Genomic DNA, 24,996 nt, shown 5'->3' with positions numbered 1-24,996 from the left:
GTGCCCGAAGGACCACCACAAAACTGTATAACAGGCAATCTCACAGGAAAATCTTTTTCCATTTCATGTGACCCACCAGCGATAGTAACAGGAAAATTTAGCTATAAAGTTGAATTATATGGACCACCAGGTAAGTGTTAATTTATTCCATACTTAAATTTTGAAGTAAGGATCATAAGTATTATCAAAATAATATTAAAAGTCCCCACATTTGAGTCAAGAAATAGAATAAAAAGTAGCAAAGAAGGTAAGATTCGGGTGGGGAGGGAGGGGAAAAATGAGGAGCTGATACCAAGGGCTCAAGTAGAAGGCAAATGTTTTGAGAATGATGATGGCAACAAATGTACAAATGTGCTTGACACAACGGGTGTATGTATGGGCTGTGATAAGAGTAGTGCGAGTCCCCAATAAAATGATATTTAAAAGGAAAACAAAGACACCACCGTGACTAAGCCATTATATATATATATATATATATCACCCACTTAAAAAAAGGTAAGATTCTTTAGAATTTTTTAAATGTAGAAAATAAGCGTGGATTTAAGAATTAATATTTCACGAGGAAGAGTCAAAGGAACTAAAGGTAACCTCTCAGTGAAAGAGGAGTTAAGTAGATGTCTGTCTTCAGACATGTGAGCAAGAAAGTTTTGTTGCAAAGGGAATATTGGGAAAATGATGGAAGCGCGTGATGGATTTTGGAACAAGCAGAATCAACAAATCAACATTCTTTTAAATAGAAATAAAGTGTGCTCACTTTCAGGAATAATCCGACAGAGAGGTAGAATATAAACATTAGTGATAGATGAAAGGTGAGATTTATTGAGGGATGTCTGTGTAGACACAGGAGAAATAAGGGGATCTTTTGTGCAAATATAGAGATAAGTTTTGATGTAGCAAAGATTATTGGTCCATAGTAACGGGCAGAAAGGTAGATTATCTGGGTAGAGATGCTGGTAAGTAGGTAATTGTGATGTTAGGAATCTGCGTGAGATATGTGTTGATTGAATAAATACATTCAATATAATAAAAGTCACAGCTACCACTTGGGAGTAATGATGGAACAGAGGGCATCCCCCCCCCTTTTTACAGGGAAGCCCTACCCCCGGTCATCAAGCCTATTTTAACTCATACTGACCCTATAGGTTTCTAAACCTTTGTAAATTTTTATATAAGCACACAGCCTCATCGTTCTTTCACAGAGCTGCTAGTGGATTTGAACCTTTGCCCCTAAGGTTAGCAGGCGAATACTTACCTGATAGTGCCACCAGAGAGCACCTTTTAGAGAGAAGAAAAAGTATGAAAAGGAGTTTGGATGAGTACAGAGTGATGGGACCAAGGTTGTAATCTCAGATAAGCCGACTGTCACGTCTTTCTCCAAAAAAAGCGGTTGTTGGATTTGAATCACAGCCTTGCAGTTAGAGCCGGGCACTTAACCATGGTTTCACCGGGGCGTCTCCCAACAACTGAAGGGCTCGTGAATAAAAGGCAATTACTATAAATAGTGAATGATTGTAATAAAAACTGAAGCAGCAGAATCAATCAATGAGGGCCAAAATGGTGGTAAAATTAAAAAATGGGAAGTCATAGGGGAATTTCAGATACCTTGCTTATGTTTTACTACAAAGTGCTTTTAAATACTATGAGATTTTATGTTCTTTCCACTAATTAAATTGATATCAGGCCAGTACTAAGCCATATGTTTAAAACAGATCCGTTTTAAGAATAGAATAACAAAAATTAAAAGGGTCAGCGCCTTCATTCCTATCCTTGGCTCTACTTAAAAGGCGGCACGTTTGATGAGAAAGTAATCCATAGAGGGTGTCTGTCGTTTACAGGTCGTCTTGTGGATAACAGCACCAAAGATCTGAAGTTCGCCTTCACAAACCTAACACCGTTTACCATGTATGACGTGTATGTTGCGGCTGAAACCAGTGCAGGGATGGGACCAAAGTCCAATCTTTCAATATTCACTCCTCCGGATAGTAAGGACATCTTCAGAGAATTTGTGGGATCTTTTTGCTGTGCTTGTGAATGTTGTTGAATTGGTTTAGCTATTTTAGTAGCAGTATGGTTTATATTTACTACATTCATGTTATTTTTAAAAATCAGATTACTATCTAATTTATGCTGAACATGTGTTTCCCAGGACAATCATCCCGAAGCGAGCTTCATAATAAAAGAGACCCGAGCAAGGAAGATTAGAAAACATTACTCACCCTCTCAACCTGTTGATATTCACGGTCAATATTAGCAAACGCTCAGGAAATATTAAAGTAAATGAACACATTGTCCACATTGTTTAATGGAGAAAGTTTGTTTCTCTAGAACTAGTGATATATATATCTCACAGCCCCACTGCCATTGAGTCCTTTTGACTCACAGCAGCCTGTGCAGTGTTTCTGGGGCTATAAATGGCCTCCTCTTCTGTCCAGCCGGGGATTGTGGGTTGGAAGTTTCTACGTTGGAATGAGTAGTCCATCACTTGGTTGACAATGCCAAGAAGGTAAAGGAGAGGATAAATGAAAAAAATATCTGTATGTCTATAATCAAAAGGGCTTTCTAAAGTATGCGAGGATTCTCGGAGAATGCAAAGTACACATATATCAGCATTTTCTGAATTTATTAAAACATTCTTTTTTTAAAACGTGTTTTCAATAATCTGTGCATTAAATGTCACAGTGATGGGAAAACTAAAGTAATATATGTATTTTTAAGTTGCCACAGCATTTCAGAGTCTGTTCTCTCGGCAATTACCAAACTTGCTATTGATATTTAGGGATTATATTTCTATTAGGGGTTGTAGTTTTTGAGAAGAGTATTATACATTACAACACAGCAACACTTGCAAAGTCTCCAGATTTTGTTTGTGTGATAGCTGATCTCCAGTAACTGGTAAGTTACAGAGAGAGCCAAAGGAACTTCAGTCCTAACTATTGTGCATACATTCAAATAGTTGACCATCGGAGGGCAGCAACTATCAGGAAATTGTATGCTTCTCCCTTTACAGACCAGTTAACCCTTAATAATGTTCCCCTGTTGAAAGAACAAGAAAGAAAATGACAGCACAAACTGAGAAGGAGATGCGTATTCATAAGCATAATGTTCTATAAAATGATGCTATGTATTTCTATCAGAACAGTCTGAGCTTTGTGTGACTTCAATATCTACTAGATATTAAAATAGTCTTCCATTCCCAACAAAAACTGCTAGTAGGCATTTCCAAGAAAGCTAGACAGAATCACCGAAGGCTCTTAACCAGAGTGGAGACATGCTGCCATCACTAGATTGGCCCTTAATTTTGACCTCAATAACAATTTCCCCACCACCAACGAATTCTGTCAGTCATATTCTATTTTTACTGTATTAGTCTGGGTTGAGTAGACAAACAAATTCATAGACACTCCTATATGTGTAAAAGATAACTTTATATCAAAGAGCAATTGTACATTAAGAAAACATCCCAGCCCAGTCTAGATCAAGTTCATAGGTCTGATATTATCCCGTATGTCGATACTAGTCCATAAATTCCTCTTTAGACTGATGCCGAATGCAGTCATGCACTGATGCCGAATGCAGGAAGGTCACAGGCTAGTGGGTGGAAAGTCTTGTGGATCCAGTGGCGATGGAAGATCTCCGTGCTGGTGTGGGTCTCACGTGGTTCCCCCAGCTCCAGGGCTCTGGCTCTATCAGCATAGTTCAACAGAAATGCCTCACAGGGAGGGAGTGCATCTGGGCTCCAGTTAGCTATTTATCTCTTTCATGTCTCCAAATGAGGTCATCAAGCTGCGAACTGACTGACAGGCTAGGCTCCACCGCTTCACAAGTTGACAGGAGAATATGTGACTGTCACAGTTAGGCTACACAATTAAATACATCACTATGGCTTGCCTTTTTCAAGTAAAGTCTATTTTTGTTTTAAAACTGAACCCATAACTTAAAATGCCATTGTATCTGACAGAATTTGACAAAAATAGAGAAACAGATAGCAGATACTCAGAGAGACGCACTAAACAAGTTAGTCGTGTAATTTACTTTGAATCATATTTAAAACATCTTTTCCCTTTCTTGATTTCTTTGGTTTTTTTAAATCAACAAAATAATATGTAAGATATATATATGTATAATGGGTTATTTTTTAAACTAAATTCATTTGTCCTATATAAAAGCAATTTGTTGGGAAAAGCATAGCAATTTATTCTGCATTTCTTCCTGCTTCTTCCCTAAGCTAATCACCATGAAGAGCACATTCGGGTGGCTTTCAGGGGGAGTTTCCATGGGCAACAAGTGGGCCCCACTAAGTGCAGGAGTACCTAGCTCTTACCTCTGCACATGGGCATTCCTCTGTGGGGTTCCCTGGGGATTGTTCCGCCACAGGAGAAGCTGTAATGGAATGCCCTGACAAAGGAAGTTAATTCAGCTTTTCATTTATGACAATACTAATTAATCCTGAGTCCACTAATTTCAAAATTGCAATAAAGAGATCTTTAGACTATATAAGAACAACGTAGTGATTCATTAGAACTAGACTTTCAATTAAAATTGATATGTTAATTTTATTCTTCTTTTTCATTTATTCATCAAATGAAGTTCTTTGTATTTTAATTATGATTCTTGAATTTATTTTCTTCTCTTTAACTATGAAAGTACTGTGTAGTCTATTTAAAAATTAGTTCAAACTAGCTTGCATCTTTTAAATTTGTACCCTCGAAAACAACTGACCTCCTAGTCTCCAGACACTCAGAAAATAGTGAATTGGCCTATTATAGCCATTGGTTAGGGGCCTTTGGGATGCAGTTGTTATGCACTGGGCTGTGCTCCTCAAAGTCTGCAGTTAGAGCACCAGCCTCATGGGGGAAAGACGGGCTTCCCCCTCCAGTAAAGTTATGTCTCAGAAACTCACAGGTGCAGTCCCTCCCTGTCTTATAGGATCACTATGAGTCAGCCTTGACTTGATGGCAGGGAGTCTGTTCTGTTTTGTTTTTTAATTATAGATGGTTAGTGACTGTGCATAAGGTACACTGGCTGGGAATCCCACTCGAGTCTTCTCAAGGAAGGATTCTACACTGACCCATGAGTGTCCCTGTTATAGTGGCATCGATCGCATCGATACTTAGAATGGTTCAGATGCAGGATTCCTGCTTTTCATAGAGAGTACGGTCCAATTCCTGGTCAACTCATCTCGTGTCCAACTACCTCCCCTCAGTCAGTGAAGGCTTGCACGTTAGTTGGATGCTAAACAGGTTTCAAGAGAACATCCAGATGAAAGCAGAGTAGGAAGACCTGACGGGCTGTATTTAAAAATCATCCCACAGACATCTTATGGATAATATTGACTTGTTCCACATTCTAGGGGGGAGGGGAGGAGGGCTGAGTCAGGATTTAGAAACATCCTGTGCATGATGTCGCCATGAATCAGGGTCTGACTAGACCTCAGCTAACACAAAGAGTGGTTAAAGTTGGTGGTTTGCTGTTGATCGTAAAAGAAAATAGCAGCAGTTTGTTATCATGGTTCTATGTAGTTCATCACATTTTAAAATAAATAGCTTTTATGTTGCTGAGTTTATTTATTTAATCTTGAAAAACAGATTATTTTGAGAAATAACCATATAATACCCCATGTAACAGTTGCTTTCATAATCAGAAACACAGGTGAATGTGATTTTAGCAATGACATTTTCTGATTATTTCCATGAATGTAAAATAAAATCTTAAATAAATTTTGTTGCTTCAAGCTCCCCTAATCATTTTCTGTCATCAGTGTCAAATATGTTGCCAGAAAGTAGCAACTTGATTTCTAAAAAAGCAAAAACATTGAAATCCACATTTTCAGGCTCACTGATAGGCTTTGAGAAAGAAGACTTTTGTCCTCAGTGACTTCAGTTTGTTCTCAAACCAAAACCAAATGCATGGTCATCAAGTCTCACTCACTGCGGGCCCTAAAACAGGATAGACCTGTTCTTCTGGGTCCTTGAGACTGCTTAGAGAGCAGAAAGCAGCTGACGGTCTCAAACCGCTGACCTTATGGTTCGCAGCCCAGTGCATAACTCACTGCACCACCAGGGCCCCTTCCTACAATTTCTAATAGAAAATGGGTAGAGAAGCCATGGAAAGCCTATCCATTTTTTGCTCTTCGGGATTCTCAGTGACTCCTATTTTTAATACATATTTTCAAAATGTAATTTTAATGGTTTGATTTGCTAAGAAAGGGCACATTTCATTTGCAGTTTGGGGTGTTTCTTTTTTTAAACCCAGTGTCATTCATCTATCTATTTCATTTCTTTAAATAGTTTTTCACTTGAAAATACAAATGATTTGCAATATATATGTGCTATAAATATAAATGAGTGTGTATGTGCATATATATATATTTATTTATATCCACATCTTTTAGTGCCAATGTTCCACTAACTTTTTGAACAAAAATCCCTTTGCATATATTTTACTGATTATATGTGTACTCTCTCACGTTAGTAAAATTTATAAATGTATAGACTTGAGAGTGACTCTTAGAAGTAAATACTTTCAAAATTGATTCAGAACCATGAATTTCCCTGTGTTTGATTTTCCTTAGTTAATTTTATATCAATATTAAGACAGTTTGATCTAATCTGCATGTCTCTAGTTTCTCCATAAAAATTTGTACTGTAGCCAGATCAAATTTCTTTCTAAAGATAAGATTCAATGCTGTCTACCCCATTTCCTTTATTCACTGTTTTTATTTTTTCCCGTTGATAGAAAAAGAAATTAGGGATTTACAGTCATTATTCTCATACAAGTTTGGGGCACCTTTGTAGGGTGATATCAAACCACTTAATCTTTATTTGAATTATAATGTTAGGCACTAGTGTCATGGGGCAATACTATTTTGCTGAAAAAAGAAATTCTTGTGATTTAAAAAATAGGGTATCTGCTCTAGTTTTAGGTTTGGCAAATAAAATAGCACAGTAAAAAAAAACCCCTTTTCCTGATTTCCTTAGTAATATTTCGTATCCTGTTACATTGATGCTGTACTGCATTGAACTGACCAATGTCTCTTGTTGGCATTGTTTACATGCCTGATTAATATGATCAGTTTAGTCATAATAGTGTTTCCATCAGTTGAGCATCTATGTCTGTAACTTGCTTCAAGTTCCTGTTCTAAAGTACCCAGTGCTTGATTTTAAACTAATTGTTAGTTTACCCCGTTTTTTTTTCTGCTCCAAATAGTGCACCTGAAATTTGAGACACATGATTAATTTGAAAGGCAACAGACAAAATTCTATCAACTCTTCAAATAATTTCATTTAATAAGTTTAGAGATGGTCTAATTGAATACACCAACTACATTTCAAGGTCATTGGATAATTTTTATTTTATATTTTGATATAACTTTTCTGAAGCTTTCAAGGTTTCAAGTGACCATTAATCATTCAAAAGTTAGGCAGTTTCCCTGGGAATTTAATTTTATTAATTCATCTGAACAAACCATGGTACCATGTTGTGACATGTTGATTTGGGGTATTATTTCAGGCTTTTGTATCATTTGCTTAAGTTTTAGGGAAAATATATGACCATTGATTTTAAATATCTGTGTTGCAACAATCTTATCATATTAATTTTCCATAAATTAGGGAATTGGTTTAGTCTATTTTTAATAGAATGCCTCCAAACTAAACTCACTGCCATTCAATCTATGCCAACGCACAGCATCCTGTCGAGGACAAGGCAGCACTGCCCTTGTGAGTTCCCGAGACTTTACCCCTTGACAGAAGAAAATCCCCGCCTCATCCTTCTGAGAGGCTGGTGGTTTCCAACTGCTGACAGTGGCTCCTCCGCCCAGTGCTTAACCACTCTGCCACGAGGGGTTCTTATCTGAAATCACAAGACATTTTGAAATTCAAAAATGTATTTTTAAGATTCTCTCATCTTCTTGATTTAGTTCCAGGCGCAATATTTGACTTACAACTGGCAGAAGTGGAAGCCACACAGATAAGAATTACTTGGAAGAAGCCTCGACAACCAAACGGCATCATTAACCAATACCGAGTGAAGGTGCTGGCTTCGGAGACGGGAGTCGTTTTGGAAAATACTTTGCTCACAGGAATAGAGGAGGTACTATACTTTCCTTTCCTTTCGGGGTGAGCCTGTTCTCCAGGGTTCTGGCACTGGGAACCTGGAAGCTTTGTCAGCACCAAACACAAAATCTTTGACACGCTTCATAGTACAAAACTCACGAGAGTCAGCTAGATGCTATAGGACAGAGCAGAACTGCCCATAGGTTTTCCAGAGATGCAAATTGCCACAGCAGCAGAAGGCCAATAGCTTGCTTCCACTCAGGCTACAAAGTGATGTAGATGTGGGCCAATTTGATAATGTAGCTAGATCATATTTTATTCTAGGGCATATCTTATTAGTTAAGTACTAGTATTTTTCCCAGCATATGAAAAATGCTAATTGAGCAATTAAGCAGGACTAAAGGTACCTCCATAAGAGAATATTATTATGGTAATTTAGTTAATGGATTGTTTGGAAACCCTCATATGATTTAAATACTCCTTCTAAGACTATGCTTAAAATTTGGAAACAATTGCTAATGAAAAGCACATTACTTTATCAAGTAGCTATTGCTCTAAATGATTGTGTCCTATTTGGTTTGGGGAAGCTAAATTTCTCTAAGCTGCCACATTAAAAAAATACACACCAACATTTGACTAAATAAATCACATGACTAAATATTTAAGCTTTTTCATAGATTTAACACAAAAGGACCTGATCCTTTGGCAATGGATTTGCAATTTTTCTTGTTGTTATTGTTTTTCTTAGACTCTTGGGCAGAACTGATGTCTCTTATTGGCTTCACTTGTCTACCTCTCTAGACTAGTCATACCCAGATTTTGCCTCTTCTCTGGGTCACTGGAGAAACACGCAGCTTTCTACTCCTGTAAAGAATTTCAAGCTCGGACACCTACAGGGGTAGTTCTGTGAGTGGGCATCAGCTCATCATGAGTTTGGTTTGGGTTTTCTGGGTCCCTGGAAGAACAAAGGTACACAGGCGCAGCCGCTGGGCCCCTGATGGCTCCTGATGGTTATTCAACAACAGTTGTGGTTAAGAGCCCCTGCTGCTGCTTGCTGTGCTTGATTGTCCATCCTCCACATGGACCAGTGTTTCCCAAAGCAGTGATACCACCCCCTGGGGAGGCCCTGAGGGATCCAAGGAGGCTGCAAAAGCAGGTCAAAACCCAAAGTCACTGCCACTGAGTTAATTCTGACAGATAGCAACACGAGAGGACAGGGTAGAACTGCTCCCATGGGCTTCTGAGACTGTAACTCTTTGTAGGAGTAGAGAGCGTCATCTTATGCTCCTGGAGTAGCTGATGGTTTTGAACTGCCCAGCTTTCCGTTAGCAGCTCAACTCGAGTAACTCAGTACATCACCAGGGCTCCTTGCAAAAGCAAATATGTACATTTATCCAGATTATGGGCTATAGTACAAAAGTTTTATAATTGCCAGAGGGGGGCTAAGTAAATTTTTCTCAAAGGGCAGTAAGCCAAATAAGTGAGGGAATCTATGGCTTAGACGGTCCACTTTACTTCTCGTGCCAGACTTCTAACGACTGATGGCAGCCATTCCACGTACTTCATTTCCTCTGGCCACCCAGGATTCATCACTTCAAACTGTTCACTGTCTTCAGCCGTGGGTTAAATTATAACTCAGTGTAGACTCCCTTCCTCTGTGCAAAAGGTGTTGAGTGGCGATTTCTCCAATACTCGAGTTGACAGTTCCAACAAAGGGAAAAATCTTCATCCTTTGCTCCTGATAAGCTCCGAAATGAAATACTAGCTTTTTGTTTGTTTGTTTTTTTAGTTCTAGGATTCTAATTAACACCCAGGAGCCATTTAATGTTGCCTGGTCCACTTGCCTGGGATTTGTTGCTCTCTCACAGAACTGGTTTTCTATTGCTGTGCCATAAACTGTCACAATTTAGCTCTTAAAACAGTCCGCACTCAGGATGTCACAGTCTCTTTGGGGCAGAATTCCCTGCTAGCTGGGCTCCTCTGTTCAAGTCTCATAGGCTAGACTCAAAGTTTTACCCGAACTCTCTTGTCATCTGGAGGCTTACTGGAAGGAATCACTTCCAGCTTCACTGCGGTTTGTGGAAGCATACATTTCCTGGTGATGAGGGATCTAAAGACCCAGGTGTTTGTTGGCTGCTGCAACTCTTAGTTCCTTGAAGCTTCCACGGTTTCTTGACTAACGTGCTTTCCCTCTAAGGGCATTGCTTTATCAAGTGAACCAGGAGAACTTCTGGTCTATAGAATAAACGGTATCACAGGAGTGACACTGATGTGTCTCTGGGTGTCTCTTTTTCTATTGGGTGAAAGCAAGCCACAGGTTCCCCTGTACCCCGAAGAGGAAGTAACATAAAAGTGTGAATCCAGGAGGAGGTAATGAGGTAGGGCCACCTTGCGGCTGCTAGCCTTCCTTTCCCAGGCCACCACTCCAGATTTCACCCATGTATAAGAATAATTCTTCTCGGTTGAAGACTATTGTTTAAAGTACAAAAACAATCTGAGACTGGAAAATAAATGGGAGAGGGTGTGTATATATCTGTGTAAGTAATCTAGCACCTCACTTACCACAGCAGAAGGTGAGTAGATAATGTGCACGAGTCAAAGCAAAGAGAGTGAATCTCAGATCTCATGATTCAGAAGTAAGCAGCATAAAACTCAAAACAGAAGTGTTGCTTCCTGGGAGTAAAAGTAGAAGCAGGGAAGGTTTGAAAAACCCATTGCCATCAAGCCGATCCCCGTTCATCGTGGCCCTGGAAGACAGCGCGGAACTCGCCCCAAGGGTCTCCCAGGCTGCGCATCTTTACAGTCTCCCCCCACAGAGTGGCGGCTGATTTTTCTTAGAAACCAAGTGTTTTAATGACTAACTCTCCCTAAGGTTTGAATAGGTAATTATTGTTTTTATGGTAGTTCTTTTATTTTTCTTTTTGATTTTTGTTGTTTAGTAGTCATGTGCATATATTATGGAGAAGAATTTTAAAAATATTTCAATATAGACTGCTAACTCCAAGATTGGCAGTTGAAACCCACCGGCTCTCCTGTGGGATAAATATGGAGGAAATCTGCTGCTGTCATGAGTCATCGCTTTGGAAACATACAGAGAGTTATAATGAGTCTGGATTAATTAAATGAATGGCACTGGGGTTTTTTGTTGGTTTATTTCTTTTGAGGGGGTGGGTGCTATTTTATTTGTTTATTTTCTAGATCATTTTATTGGGGGCTCTTACAACTCTTGTTACAATCCATCCGACATAGTAGTACATATATTGCTATCATTCTTTTCTTGACATTTACTTTCTATTGAGCCCTTGGGATCGGCTCCTATTTTCCCCCACTTCCTTCCCCGCCCTCATGGCCCCTTGTTAGATTATAGATTATTATTTTCATATCTCACGCCAACTGCTGTCTCCCTTCTCCTCTGGTTTCTGTTGTTCTTCCCCTTGGACAGGGCTGTGTGGTCATGTGCCATTCATTGTGCTCGGCAACCCCTCCCCCTGCCCTTGTGGTATCACTCTCCCCATTCCTATTCCTGGGTTTTGCATGTCATGAACATTATCTCTTGCCTATACATATGTCCATGCTCCCATCCAGTCCAGAGTGGGAAGCAGCACTGAGGTCATGACAGTGGGGGGTGAGGAGGTCCCAAGGGATCAGAGGTGTCTTGTGTAACCCATTAGTGCTCTACTGCACCCTGATTGACTCATGCCCTCCCTGCGACCCCTCTGTGGGAGGATGTTCCATTGTCCATAGAAGGGCTTTGGGTCTCTGTTCCAACCCCCCCTCACTCTCACCAATGTGTTTTTGTTTGTTTGTTGTTTGTTGTAAATCTTCTGATGTCCATTACCTGATGCCCAGGTCCTGATGACACCTCATGATTGTACCGGCAGGTGTGCTTCTTCCACGTGGGCCTGTTGCTTCCCTGTTGGATGGCCCCATGTTTAACTTCAAGCCTTTAAGACCCCAGCCACTATATCTTTTAATAGCCAGGCACCATCCTCTGTCTTCACCACATCTCCTTATGCACCCATTTTGTCTTCAGCAATTGTGTCAGGGCTGGGGGTGAGCATCACAAATAGCCCTTTTGTTCGAACAAAGTGTTCTTGTCTTGCGGGAGGTTCAGTGGCCAACAGTAGAGAGGCGTTTCCATGATGAGTGAGGCTGGAGCACGTCTGTATGCCCCTGGGCTGCTTTGACCTGGTCTGTCGGCCACGCTTAGCAGTCTTTTTCCTTGTTTAATTTTTTAAAAATATGATTACCAGAAGGCAAAGGCGGGGGAGGCCTCACTGCCATGGCAGGAGGTGCTAATCAAGGGTGAAAACAGCCCCACTGCCCCAGGGAGAGCCTCCACAGGTGTTGGAACCTGGCACTGGTGGGAGCAGCTGTCGCATCTGTGGGCAGGGTGCACCATGCTAGTGTGGGACAGGCCGCTGCTGCTATGGGTGGTGGGCGTGGAGGAGGCCTCTGTGCAACGATAAGGCGGAAGGGGATCAATCGGCAGGCTTTAGCCACATTGGGGTCTTTAGGTAGTGTAGCCGGGCCTCACCTAGGAAGCCTTTGGGCCCGGGTCACTTGTCCCCTGGGCTCTGGAGCCAGCCTATATGTGGGGAATGTATGCTCATCGGATAAATGATGAACTCCTCCCCTACTCCCCGTGGGCCTGGGACCCTAGGCAAGTGCTGAGCCTGCCTGGGCAGGAGGGGTGCTGGCCGAGGTAGTAGAGCTTGGCTTGTCATGGTGGGGAGCACATGGTAGTGGCGTGGCCGGCGGGAGTGCGTGGGCGCAGGCAGGAGTGGCACTGGCGGAGCAGGCGGGACCATGGCTCGGGTGGGTTAATTTTCGGGAGCAGCTCACCTGGTGGAAGCAGGGGTGGATAGGCAGGGGCGTCAGTGGAGGGGTCCCAAGCAATGATACGGGGGTGGGGGTGCACCCCTAGTCACAGGTCACTTAACCTGCTACAGGTCGACTGCAAGTCAGTTCCTGGGGCCCTGTGTGAATGGAAGGAGAGACTGGAGGTTGGTGGCGGATCACTGCCATGTGGAGAGAGGGAAACAGGAAAAGAAGCAGCTCTCCATGGGAGTGCTGTGAGTGAGCAGCTGCTGCAGGCCTGGGGGTGGGGTGAGCAATTGGTGACCACAGTGACTATGGCGCCTGCGGTGGTGGCATATAGGGGCAGCTCAGCCGGCTGAGCCCACATGCCCCAAGGATCAGATCTCAGATCTCCAGGGGCTGGAGCTCAGGGCAGATGCATGAGGGTGGGGGCTTGCCCTAGGATTGTTCTAGGGGCACCTCTCACTCACCAGACTGCTTCCAGTAGTCCTCCTGGACACCAGACCACCATGCACGAAAGGGCTCTCAGGATATGCTGCTTCCCTGGGCACCATCTTTCATCCCTCCCCAAGGTGGGGGTCACGTTTTGTTTGCCCATATTAAGCTCGATCTACTCTCCTGCCACATAGGAATTGTTTTCAATCAATAAATGATCTATAACTTAAAGTCAAAGTTATTTACATGACTTATTATGTATGATTTGACCCTATCTTAGTTTTAGACTGTTTTGATACACTTTATCCCTTCTTAAGGGACCTGGTTGTATAGTGGTTACACATTGGACTGTGGTACACAAGGCTGTCAGTTTGCAACCACCAGCCTCTCCATGACAGGGAGATGGGGCTTTCTACTATTGTAAACAGAATTCTCAGAAACTCACCAGGGCTGTTTACCTGCCCTAGAGGGTCACTATAAGCTGGCATTGACTCAATAAGTTTTTTGGTTTTTTTCCTAACCTCTTCATGGAGAAAAATTTGATTTATTGGTGCTTCCAAAACTCAAAAAAAAAAAATACCAAACCCAAAAAACTTGCTGCCATTGAGTTGATTCTGGCTCATGGTAGCCCTATAGAACAGAGGAGAGCCATTCCATATAGCTCCTGGGACTCTAATCTTTATGGGCACCGACAACCTCATCTTTCTCCCTAGGAGTATCGGATGTGTTTGAATGTCCTTGCTTCAGTTAGCAATACAAGACTTAACCCACAGTGCCATCAGGACTTAAAAGTAAAATAAAAAACTGAGTACATTTTTCTATATTTGTGTTAACTAAATTGGTGCATAAATTGAGCTTATGCATGTATATAAAATTTACTAATAAATAGGGGCTACTTGGGTACACTGAAAGGTGTACTTTTTATACTAAACAATTAAAATATTTTCTTTCACTATTCATACAAACATTTGAAAAATACATTAAAGTATTGAATCTCAAAGTTGAAGATTTTTATTTTGATCTCCAAATTCACACATGCGTCTTATGTCTATCATTTCTACCTAACAAAACACTGTAATGAATGCCTCTGATAATCTACTTAGTTATATCCCATAACAGGGGGTTCGCTGTAACAAAAGCAGTTCATTTGTTATAAGCTTTAAAATATTCTTCCTTATGGTTACATTGGCATTTATTCATTAAGTAACTGATGTTCCAGTCATTTTGTTGGGGGTAAAAAAATACAAAGAAAAATAAGAAATCTGCCAGTTCTTTAAGCATGTTGGATTGAAATACTTGTCCCCTAAGTTTTATCAGTTCGCCCTATCTCTCACCTGTAAAGTCACACAGAGTAGCTAAGAACATGGCAGTTGGAACAACAACAAAAAAATGTGTTCCAATTCTACTTCTGCAATCACTAGTTTTGTGAATTTGGACAGGTGATTCTTATCTGCACTATAAAATGGAGCAAATAATAGCTATCTTCTGGGGCTGTACGAAAATGTGATATGTGGATAAAAGTGTTTTACACTGTGTTTGAGACGTGATTGTTTAAAGTGCTAGTACTTGCAGTGATAACAAAACTTTTAACTTCTGTTTATTATTTGATGACAATCATCCCGGTTTCCCCAAGGCTTAACATCTTACATGTCATGTCTGTCATGTTTTACAGGTCCTTTCTAACACTGATGTACTCTGCTGTGTCTGCATTTTTTTTAAGTTTGGCTATGAACACATTATAGCATGTGTAGTTTGACCAAAGAAAATAAAGAATTATTTTCTCTCTTAGTGCAAATTTCTGCTTCTATTAATGCAAAGACTAGAACTTAATTCTTCTGGGAACCTCATTTTACTGAGACTGAAGTCTACAAAGCCCTGAGATTCTCTTTATAGGAACTGCTCACGCTCAGACCTTTTCCTGTACCTGGTTGTTCTGTTAGAGGTGTGAGGGACTTTCCCTTACCACGCTCCACCTTGCTGTCTAGTCTTACTAACTTCTGCTATCTGTAGACTCCTCTCTTCATCTAACATATCCTTGAGTATATCCATATGTCACTGTGAACATTAGAAGTAAGCCAGCTAAGTGCTTGGCCAATTGCTATGGAGCTAGGCTGGGGACAGTATCAAACAGGAGCTTGGGAATAATTGCAATATGTGGAGTACCCCCTAAAAACTGGAATTGCGCTGGAAAGAGCAGAAATTTCATACTACAAGTATTTTCCCCATTAGGCGACCATTGAGCAATTCACTCTGAGTTAGTGCAGTGGCATTACCTGGGAAGTTTCTGGGTGGTCACAGTGAATTTTTTCATAAAAACAGTTTGGCTTGCGCATTGTTTTGTGATTTAAGAGAATAGTCTGCAACTGTGGAATTTTGTTTCCTGCTTGGGAAAAATGCTGAGAAACTTGTGATGTTGGAGACAGCTTAGCAGGACAGTGCTCTGGGAAAACTCAAGTGTATAAGTGGTGTTCTTGTTTCAAAGAAAGTGAAATGTCGATTGATGACAAACCTCATTCTGGATGTCTGTCAACCTCCTGAATGGATGAAAATGTCCACAAAATTTGGGTACTTGTGCTCAAAGACTAATGTCGGATCATTGAAGAGATGGGGAAGTTATATGGACTATCTTAGATATTGGTTCAGCAAATTTTGTGGCATACAGGGTACTGGTTTTGCCTCTACAATGCGCCCACTCACCCAGCCATCTCAGTGTGCCATTTTGGGGGCCAAAAACAGCATGGCTCTCTTATCCATGTTCCTTACTCACCTGACCTTGCTCTGTGTGACTTCTTTTTGTTTCCATGAATGAATAGGGACATGAAAGGACAGAGATTTGACGATGTAGAAGAGGTGGGGAAAAACCCCAGGGGTGGTACAAATAGATGAGTTTGAAAAATCTTTCCAAGAATGGAATTGCAGGTTTGACAAATGCATTAAATGTAATGGTGAGTACTTTGAAGGTAATAAGGTTGTTTTGTAAAAAAATTTAAATACATAACTTTGAAAAAAATCCATTTTGGGGGGTACCCCTTTTATGCTTTGTTGAGCATAAAGAAAAGAAACTGAATCAATCCTTAAGTATTTGTCACCCATGAAGTGTTTAAAATGAGACAGTAGTCACTAAGAGGTTTCCAATCATAAAATAATGGCAAGTTTTTCATTTCAATCCTTTTTGATAACAACTTAACCCATGCCATACTATGTAATAAAATATAGAGCATTTATTTAAGATGAATCGAACTGTTTTAAAAGATAGTTTTATTGGCATATACTTCACATCTCATACAATGTAATCATTTGATCACATGAAGAAAAGATGTGTAATCATCACCACGATCCAGTTCAGAATATTTTCTTCTCAAGTTCATTGTTATTGGCTCCCTATTTTCTTTTATTCCTCTAGGTAATTGTGAATTCAGTTACTGCCTCTATAGGAGATATAACTATATCATGGATTTCATATACACATAATCATACCAAACACAAACAAGCAAATAAACCAACTAAAATCCAACAGCAATGACTAGACAAAACAACAATCCTCAAACAGAAATTAGAAAATATTAAAAACTGAAAAGTAGCTTTAAATTGGGTCAAAGGAGCAATCAAATGATAAAGTAATACATTTTAACCTAACTACATCTGCCGTAATCAACTTTACAATGCTCTCTGTCTGATAGCAAGTCTATTCACATCCCAGGATTACCTTAGAGAAGATTCATGAGGGGACCCTACAAATGGATTTGGGGCTTACACTGTCATCCATAGCCTTCTGCAAACCAGGTGTTCACAATTTCTGGTCTGATGTCATTCCCTCCTTTGGGTTTTATTATTTACAATCCTCAGATCACACGGATTAGTGTGCTTGCTCTATATGGATTTAGTTGATGCCCTACCTAGATGGCTGCTTATTTTACAACAAGGCTTTAAGACCACAGATATTATCCTTTCTGCTAGCAGGGCACCCTCCATATTCTTCACCACACTATACTATAGTACCGATATCTTTAATGCTGCCTTCATGTGGGTGAATATTGAGTAGGGCCATATCATAAAAATGAATTGTTTTTAGTTTGGGACAAGATTTAAGTGTAAGCTCCAAATCCATTCATATATCTATGATTAGTATATGTCTCTCTAGAGTCTAGAGACATCACTATCATTTAGAGAACCTTATAAATCATCCCCATAAGGCATAAGGTAATTCTCTTGATAGTTTCATGAATTCAGCCAATGGTATATAATTACAACATCACTGAGAAAAGGAAATTATATAACTAAAGGCCAATTATATACATAAATTGCTTGCTTTTACAGATTAAACTCTTACGTGATAAGCCCATTTATGTGAAAAAATAGGGGTTGATGATAATGTAAAACATTCAATGATTCTAATTCACAAAGGCAGAACCATGAATACCAGACTGCTATGTGTCAGAGAAAAGCAAGGCGGGTGGTAGACTAATAAATATATGGAAGTCCTGGGACACCATTCATTGGGTACCCTCAAAGCAAGAGAGCCAAATCAAAGTCAATCAACCACCAGTTCCATGACCTTTGGATGCTAGTCATCTGCTTCTTCTTGTGCCAAGGTGTTTCAGCCTTAAATCAAAAGGAGCATGTTGGTTCCTTAAATTTTCTACAGGTGATTTTGAGGTAAAGCCCAGTTCATATAGTGTGTTTCACATCGAATCCTTCTGATATAGTCTGTGAAGGATGGTAAACACCTTGAAAGAATACAAAGTGCCGATCATGCAATAGTGCACAGTGTGGGTCACCAAGGGCAGATAGAAACTGGTTCAAAAGTGTCCAATTAGGAACACAGTACCAGGCATATTCGCCTTTTCGATTCCATAAAAGTATTGTTAAGCATCCCCCTCCTACTCCAAAAGGAGATTGTGCCACCCAGTTTACCCATAAACAAATGTAATTGCTTTCTCCAAGACATGCATGACTCCCTCCCCCACATTTTTGCTTCAATTTCAGGGTTCACTAATCACTCTTGTGGGAATGTCTTTTGATGTGGGTTATCCTTAGCACTCCATATGGCAGCAACTAAATGGTCATCTCCCTCTTCCCCATCTCAAGAAGTTGACTCCAGCTGAGAGAGAGGTCTCCTCTGTCTCTACCTCATTGCTTGGTGGACCAGATTAGAAGATTACATGGCCTGGGAACAAAATCCTGCTGCTTCTTGGTGTAGATCCCTAAAGGAGTGCACTCATGATTTTTATCCTTCTGTAATTGGCTGACTTTATTCAGCATAATAGTTTACAGGCTCATCCATGTCATGAGGTGTTCCATGGTTCATTGCTGCTTTGTAGGGATGCATATTATTCCATTGTGGTATGTGCCAGAGATATTTTTCATCTATTTTTCTATTGATGGGCATGTGGGCTGTTGCCAGCTGCTTGCTATTGCGAAGTGTGCTGCAATGCGCTTGGGAGAGCACACATGTTTGAGTTCTGTCTCGTTTCCTTGGGTCATATGCCCTGCAAAGGTGTTGTGTTTCAAATAGATATTTCTTTTTCAAGTTATTTTAGGTAACATCATATCACATTCTTCAATGGTTGTACATTTATAAGCACACCAGCAGTGTGTAAGAGTTCTAGTCTCTCTATACCCTATCCAGCATTGTTCTCTATTTTTTAATTGGGCTATCATTGTGGGTATAAAGTGATATCTCATCATTGTTTAATTTGCCTCCCCCAGATGGCTAGGAATAGTGAGTATTTCCTCATTTACCTATTAGCATATTCCCTACCCTAGCATAGTCCCTAGCATTGTCTATTCATGCCCCTTACCCACATTTTAATTGGATTATTTTTTTCTTATTGAGATGTTGCCATATTCTATACATTTTAGTGATTGGTCTCTTGTTGTGTCATTGGTAAAGATTTTTTCCCAATCCCGGGGCTCTCATTCTTGCTCAAGTCCTTTGGTGTGCTGAGTGTTTTCTTTTTAGTAAGTCACAATCATCTATTAATCTCTGTGCGCTTTCCTTTGATAATCTGTGTATGCTCAGTGATTGGACCCTTAAATTTGTCCCAACTTTATCATTCATAATCCTTATGGCTCTAGGATTTACATCTACATCCCTAGTCCACTTTGAGTTCATTTTTGTCCATGAGAAGTATGGATCCTGTTTCATTCTTCTGGATTTGGAGATCCAATGATTCCTTCACCATTTGTTGAGGAGGCTATACCTTTCCCATTTAATGTGTTTTCATCCTTTGATGAAAAGTGCTTACCTGCAGGTGGATGCCTTAATTTCTGGGGTTTTTACTCTGTTCCATTGTTCTATATATCTTTCATTGTAGCAATATCAGAAAGTTTTGAACTGTGGCCATGGAATAGGTTTTGAGGTTGGGTAGTGCAAGGCCTTTTATTTTATTCTTCTTTCTGATATGTTGTTTGCTTATCCTGGACCTTTTTCTTTTCCATATGAAGTTGGCAATTAGTTTTTCTAGTTCTTTAAAGAATGAAGCTGGGATTTGGATTGGAATTGTATTGCATTTATAGATTGTTTTCAGTAGTATTGACATTTCCACAATATTAATTCTTCCTATCCATGAACATGAGATATCCTTTTATTTATGTAGCTATCTTGTTTTCTTATAATAATGCTGTGTAATTTTCTCTGTGTAGAACTTTTGTTTCTTTGTTTGGTTTATTCCTAGGTATTTTACCTTTTGTGTAGCTATTGTAAGTGGTATTGTTTTCTTGATGACTTTTTCAGATGCTTTGTTCACTGGTATATAAGAAGACGATTGATTTCTCATTGTTAATCTTATCCCCTGCTATGTTACCAAATTCCTCAATTGTTTCCAGTAGTCTTTCTGTGGAGACCTTGTGGTTCTCTCTATGTAAAATAATATTGTTTGCAAATAGCAATAGTTTCACTTATCCTTTCCCAATTGTATTCCCTTGATTTCTTTATTTTTTCTAATGGTTCTGCTGAAGAAGAGTAGTGAGTGATTAGGGGTACCTTTGTCTAGTTCTAGTTTTTAGTGAAGTAAGGTCAGTTTCCCCTCATTGGGCATGATGCTGGCTGTTAGTTTTTCAGATGTGGCCTTTCCCCTTTTCTCTTCCTATTTTGTAGAGTTTTTGTGTTGTTTAATCAGAAATAAGTGTTGGATATTGTCAAATGCTTTTTTTGTATCTATTGATAAAATCATGTTTTTATTGTAGTCTTTTTGTAGTGTATTACATTACTTGTTTTTCTAATGCCAAACCATCCTCGAATTCGTGGTGAATCCCACTTGGGTTCTATTGGCTAGAATTTTGTTGAGAACTTTTGCATCCACGTTCATGAGGGATATTCGTCTGTAGTTTTCTGCCTTTGTGGGATCTTTGCTAGTGCTTTGTAAATTGTTTAATCCTTTCAAAAAAATGTTATCTTTTTTCTATTTTTTCTGTTTCCCACATCATTTATTTCTGCTATAATATTTCTTTTCTTCTGATGTTAAAGTTAAATTATTGTCCTTGTTTTAATTGCTGGAGGGATGTTAAGGTGTTGATTTTGGATGTCTCCTCTCTTTTCAAGTGTGTGTTGATTACTATAAATTGTCCTCTGATACCTGCTTTTGATGTGCCCTAAAGCTTCTGGTATGATGTGTTATTGTTCTATTTTGTCTCAAGGAATTTCTTACTTTAATCCCTTATTTAATCTATTGTCCAACGTTTGTAAAGTAGTATGCTAATCAGTCTCTATGTTTGTCTTTATGTTCCTATTCTTTCTATTGCTGATATACAGTTTTATAGCATTGTAATTTGAAAAAAATGGATTTTAAGATCTCAATTAAAAAAATTATTGAGGCTTGTTCTGTGGCCTAACATGGGATCTATTCTGGAGTATGTATCATGTGCCCTTAGAAGACTTTGTTCTGGATCGTTGATGGGTGTAGTGCTCTATATATGTCTAGATATAGATTTGATTGATTGTGATTTTAAGCTTTTCTGTTTCTTTATTGAATGTCTTTCCTGATGTTCTGTCCTTCTTTGAGGGTGGTGTCTTGAAGTCTCCTACTATTATTGTTGAACTATTTATTTCTGTTTTAAATTCTATGAAATGTGGGTCATTGTCTGTTGAGCATCTTCCATTGGGTACATAAGACTTAGTTGCACCTGCTGCACTGTTCCTTTAATCATTATGTAGTTTCCATTCTGCACTTTTATTATGTTATTTGTCTTCAAGGATTTTTATCAGAGATTAATATTGCCACTCCTATCTGTTTATGGTTGTCATAGCTTGATAGGTTTTCTGTCTTTTGATTTTCATTCTATTTTTGTCATTGAGTTTAATGTATATCTCTTAAGAGGCAGCATATAGATATTGTTTTATAATCCAATCTACTACTCTGTGCCCTTTTATTGACTGATTTAATCCATAACATTTAGTGTCATTAATGACATATGTGGGCTTTGCTGTCATGGGTTGTGGTAGTGTTTGGTTTCTTTTCCTTTGTGTGTGTGTGTGTGTGTGCATGCGTGTATGTGTGGTTTTATTGGTGTCTTTGTTTCTACTCTATTTCTGTGGTATTCTCAATGCTGTTTACAATGTATTGGATTATCATTGGTTTTGTGCTGAATGATGCTCCTAGGTTTGCTTTTGTTGTTTATTCTCTGTCCATAGTGATCAAAATAATTTTTGTAATGCTACTCTTGTGAATTCATCACTTTTGACATGTCTGGGAGCACCTTTTCTTCCTCCCTTGTATTTGAGGGATAATTTTGGTGGACAGAGGATTTTTAGTTTGAAGTTTTTTCTTCCAGAATTTTGTATATGTCATTCCATTGTCTTTTTTCCTGCACAGTTTTTGCTGAGAAGCCCCATCTTATCCATATAGGTTTTCCTTTGTAGCTAACTATTCTTATTTTCCCCCAGCTGCCCTCAGGATTCCTTGTTTTTCTTTGAAATTGGAGAGCTTGGTATGTCATGATATTTATCTTTTGAAGTCTATTTGGGGTTCTCTCGGCTTTTTAAATAGTTATTTTCTCTTTCTTTGTGATATTGGGGAAATGGTCTTCCATGAATTCTCACATTATTTTCTCTGTCTATTTTTGTTGTTTCTTCTTGTTACAGGATCCTGATGAGACATAGGTTGTTTCTCTTGATGGTGTCCCACATCATTCTCAAGCTTCCTCTGAATGTTTTTATTTTTTGATGCTTGTTTCTATTGTCATGTGTAGTCAGAATAATTGTCTTCGAGTTCATGGATTTGATATTCTTTGTATTTCCTCGGGTACATTATGATTATGCCTAATTCTGTTATCTCATTGTTTATCTTCTGGGATTGCTTTGGTTTAAGGATTTTAGTGTTTCAATTTCTTTTGTTGTTCTCATGAGTGTTCTGCAGATATCTCGAAAGGATTTAATCATAAAACTTCTGAATTCTGTTTCTGGTAGTTCTGGGGTCTCTTTTTCACAATACTCCATTGGATTTGGTGAATTTCAGTTGTTTTGTTTGTTTTCCGGTTTACAATGGTTGACTATTCGCTCTTCAGTATTGTGGTAAATCTATTAGTGGTGTGTGAGCTTGTAGATCGTGTAGAGGTAGTTGGCTCTGTGCAGTGATGTGAGAGAGGTTTAATAGAAGCCAAAATACATACATTGGTGAAATGGGGAAGAGGGGAGAGAAATAAGTAAATGGGGCAAGTTGGTGGGAATAAAAGATGGAATAAAATAAAAGTAATGATGGTAATCCTTATGTATCTAGATAAGCCAACAGATTTGTAAAAAAGTAACTGGAAAATGTATTTTAAGAGGAGTAATTAGAATTAATAGGTTTCTCGGGAAGAGGGAGGGAGAGCAGAAAATGAGAATCGATGTACAGGGTAAAGTAGGGACTAAAAACACAAAAGACATGGGCATGACTTGGCGATTGATACTCAAGTTCTGTTGCTATAGCGGCATGGATGTGTGTGGGTATGTACACTCAGAGGGGAAAAACACCCTTGTTTAGATAGGTGTGCCAGAAGCTACAGGCCTACCCATTTTTTTTGTTGGAAATGCATATTCTCAGTAGGAGTTGTATCAAAAGGGGAAACCAGACAGGCAGGAGAGTACTCAAAATCAAAACATAAAAGGAATTCAATAGGACAAAAATACAAAAACAAAATAAAGCAAAACCACCTTGGTGATGAGGATTCGTCCTCCTTTTGTAATGTCATTGCGTTTAAGTACATATTGCTTACAAGAGGTGAGCCACATGAGGGACAGGAAGTCACCAGAAAACAAGCAGGAAAAATGGTGAAAAATATAGCTTTCGTACTGAGAATGTCTGCACGATCTGCTATTGATGCAGGACCATAAGAGGCCAGTGAGGTAAGAGATTTCATTGGCTGGGTTGTCTCGGGGAATTGGCTGTGCTGGGTAGGAGTGAGACTCACATGAATGGCTTCTGGTGTTGGCCAATGTTTAAAGAGAATATGTCTGTAGGCATTATGACTCTCCCACTGTAAGACACTTGGATCTACTTAGTTTTTAAATGAAATTCTTCATTCTCAGGAACATAAACATTTCTCCTAGTGAACCTCTCGAGTAATTGCTAAGGAAATCTTCCTTTCTTGTTATTTGATAACCATATTCTCTGAATTCCTCCTCTCACACTTTTAATTAATCCGATTCACTAAATCTTTGGTGAGTCCAAATTGATAGATATATATTCTTAAACAATTCTCATTAAATATAATAAGTATATATAAAATCAAATGTATACAGTTGCATTAGAAGTATAACTCTAAAATATTCTCACTTTTAACATAAAAATGCTAATGTTTCCTGGGTTGCATATGAGAAGTCTTTCATGTTCATGGATTGTAACATTCGCTGATTATTCTCAACTGTGGAAGATTTTAACATGTGGCAATCTCTGGAAACAATTCTACTTTTCAGTACCACCTTGTAGTGGTGCTACTTGTTTCTAGTTGATAAAGAAAAGACATGCTACTAAACATCTACAATATATAGAATTATTTTCCACAGCAGAAAATGACCCATTTCAGAATGTAAGTAGTGTTGTTACTGGTGACCAATGAGTCCAATACTTTTAGAAGTGAAAGTGGACCTTCCTTCCATGTTTCACTTTCCCCCTTTGCCCTTCTAGCTTCTTTTACTTTCTTAATCCCCCCACATGTTGGTTTATTGGTAGCCCTATGAAAAATCTATTATCTAAGGAATTTTATAAGGCGTCAAAGTGTGAAATGAGTCATACAAAGAACACTGGTAATTACAGTAACATGCTGAGTGGCTTTGGAATCAAATTTGGAAGTTCATTCAGTGAACATCAGAATTTGCAAGAAACTCAGAGCATCAAAATATCAGCTTCACTACTAGGTTGCGATGACAGTATTCCAACAGAGTTGCCTAACTTACATAATTGATGGACCGCTATGGCGTCTCAATAATTCATCTGACATGTGGTAGAAAATATTGAGAGATTTAATGCAATAACCATAGCTCATAGGTAAATTCTCTGTACTATCTCAGTCTACTTTCAAACTTTATGCACAGTAGATCCGTAAAGGGTGACTGATTGATAGTAGAAACAGCTGTGTTGTTCACACATAAAATATTGACGGGAATACCAGAGCATCTCTGAATTATGTGATTGTGACTCATGCCCCATCCCCCTTCCATCACTCGCCCATGATTTCCACGTGGAGGAATAGCTGAAGTTGTTACAGG

The 24,996-nt window shown here is 39.2% G+C and overlaps 1 protein-coding gene across 2 annotated transcripts in view; it reads left to right on the top strand.

Annotated features, from left to right (window-relative positions):
- Positions 1-24,996, top strand: part of PTPRQ (protein tyrosine phosphatase receptor type Q) — a 251,561-nt gene that overhangs the window by 43,371 nt on the left and 183,194 nt on the right. For both annotated transcript variants that reach the window (XM_075551228.1, XM_075551227.1), the window contains 3 exons: positions 2-130; positions 1,836-1,982; positions 7,919-8,091. In XM_075551228.1, the coding sequence (XP_075407343.1) occupies positions 2-130; positions 1,836-1,982; positions 7,919-8,091 (449 nt within the window). The remainder of the gene's footprint in view (position 1; positions 131-1,835; positions 1,983-7,918; positions 8,092-24,996) is intronic.

This window comes from Tenrec ecaudatus, chromosome 6, assembly GCF_050624435.1.
Source record: "Tenrec ecaudatus isolate mTenEca1 chromosome 6, mTenEca1.hap1, whole genome shotgun sequence".
Classification (NCBI taxonomy): domain Eukaryota; kingdom Metazoa; phylum Chordata; class Mammalia; order Afrosoricida; family Tenrecidae; genus Tenrec; species Tenrec ecaudatus.
Note: the sequence above shows the minus strand (reverse complement) of the source record. Positions and strands in the feature narration are given on the sequence as shown.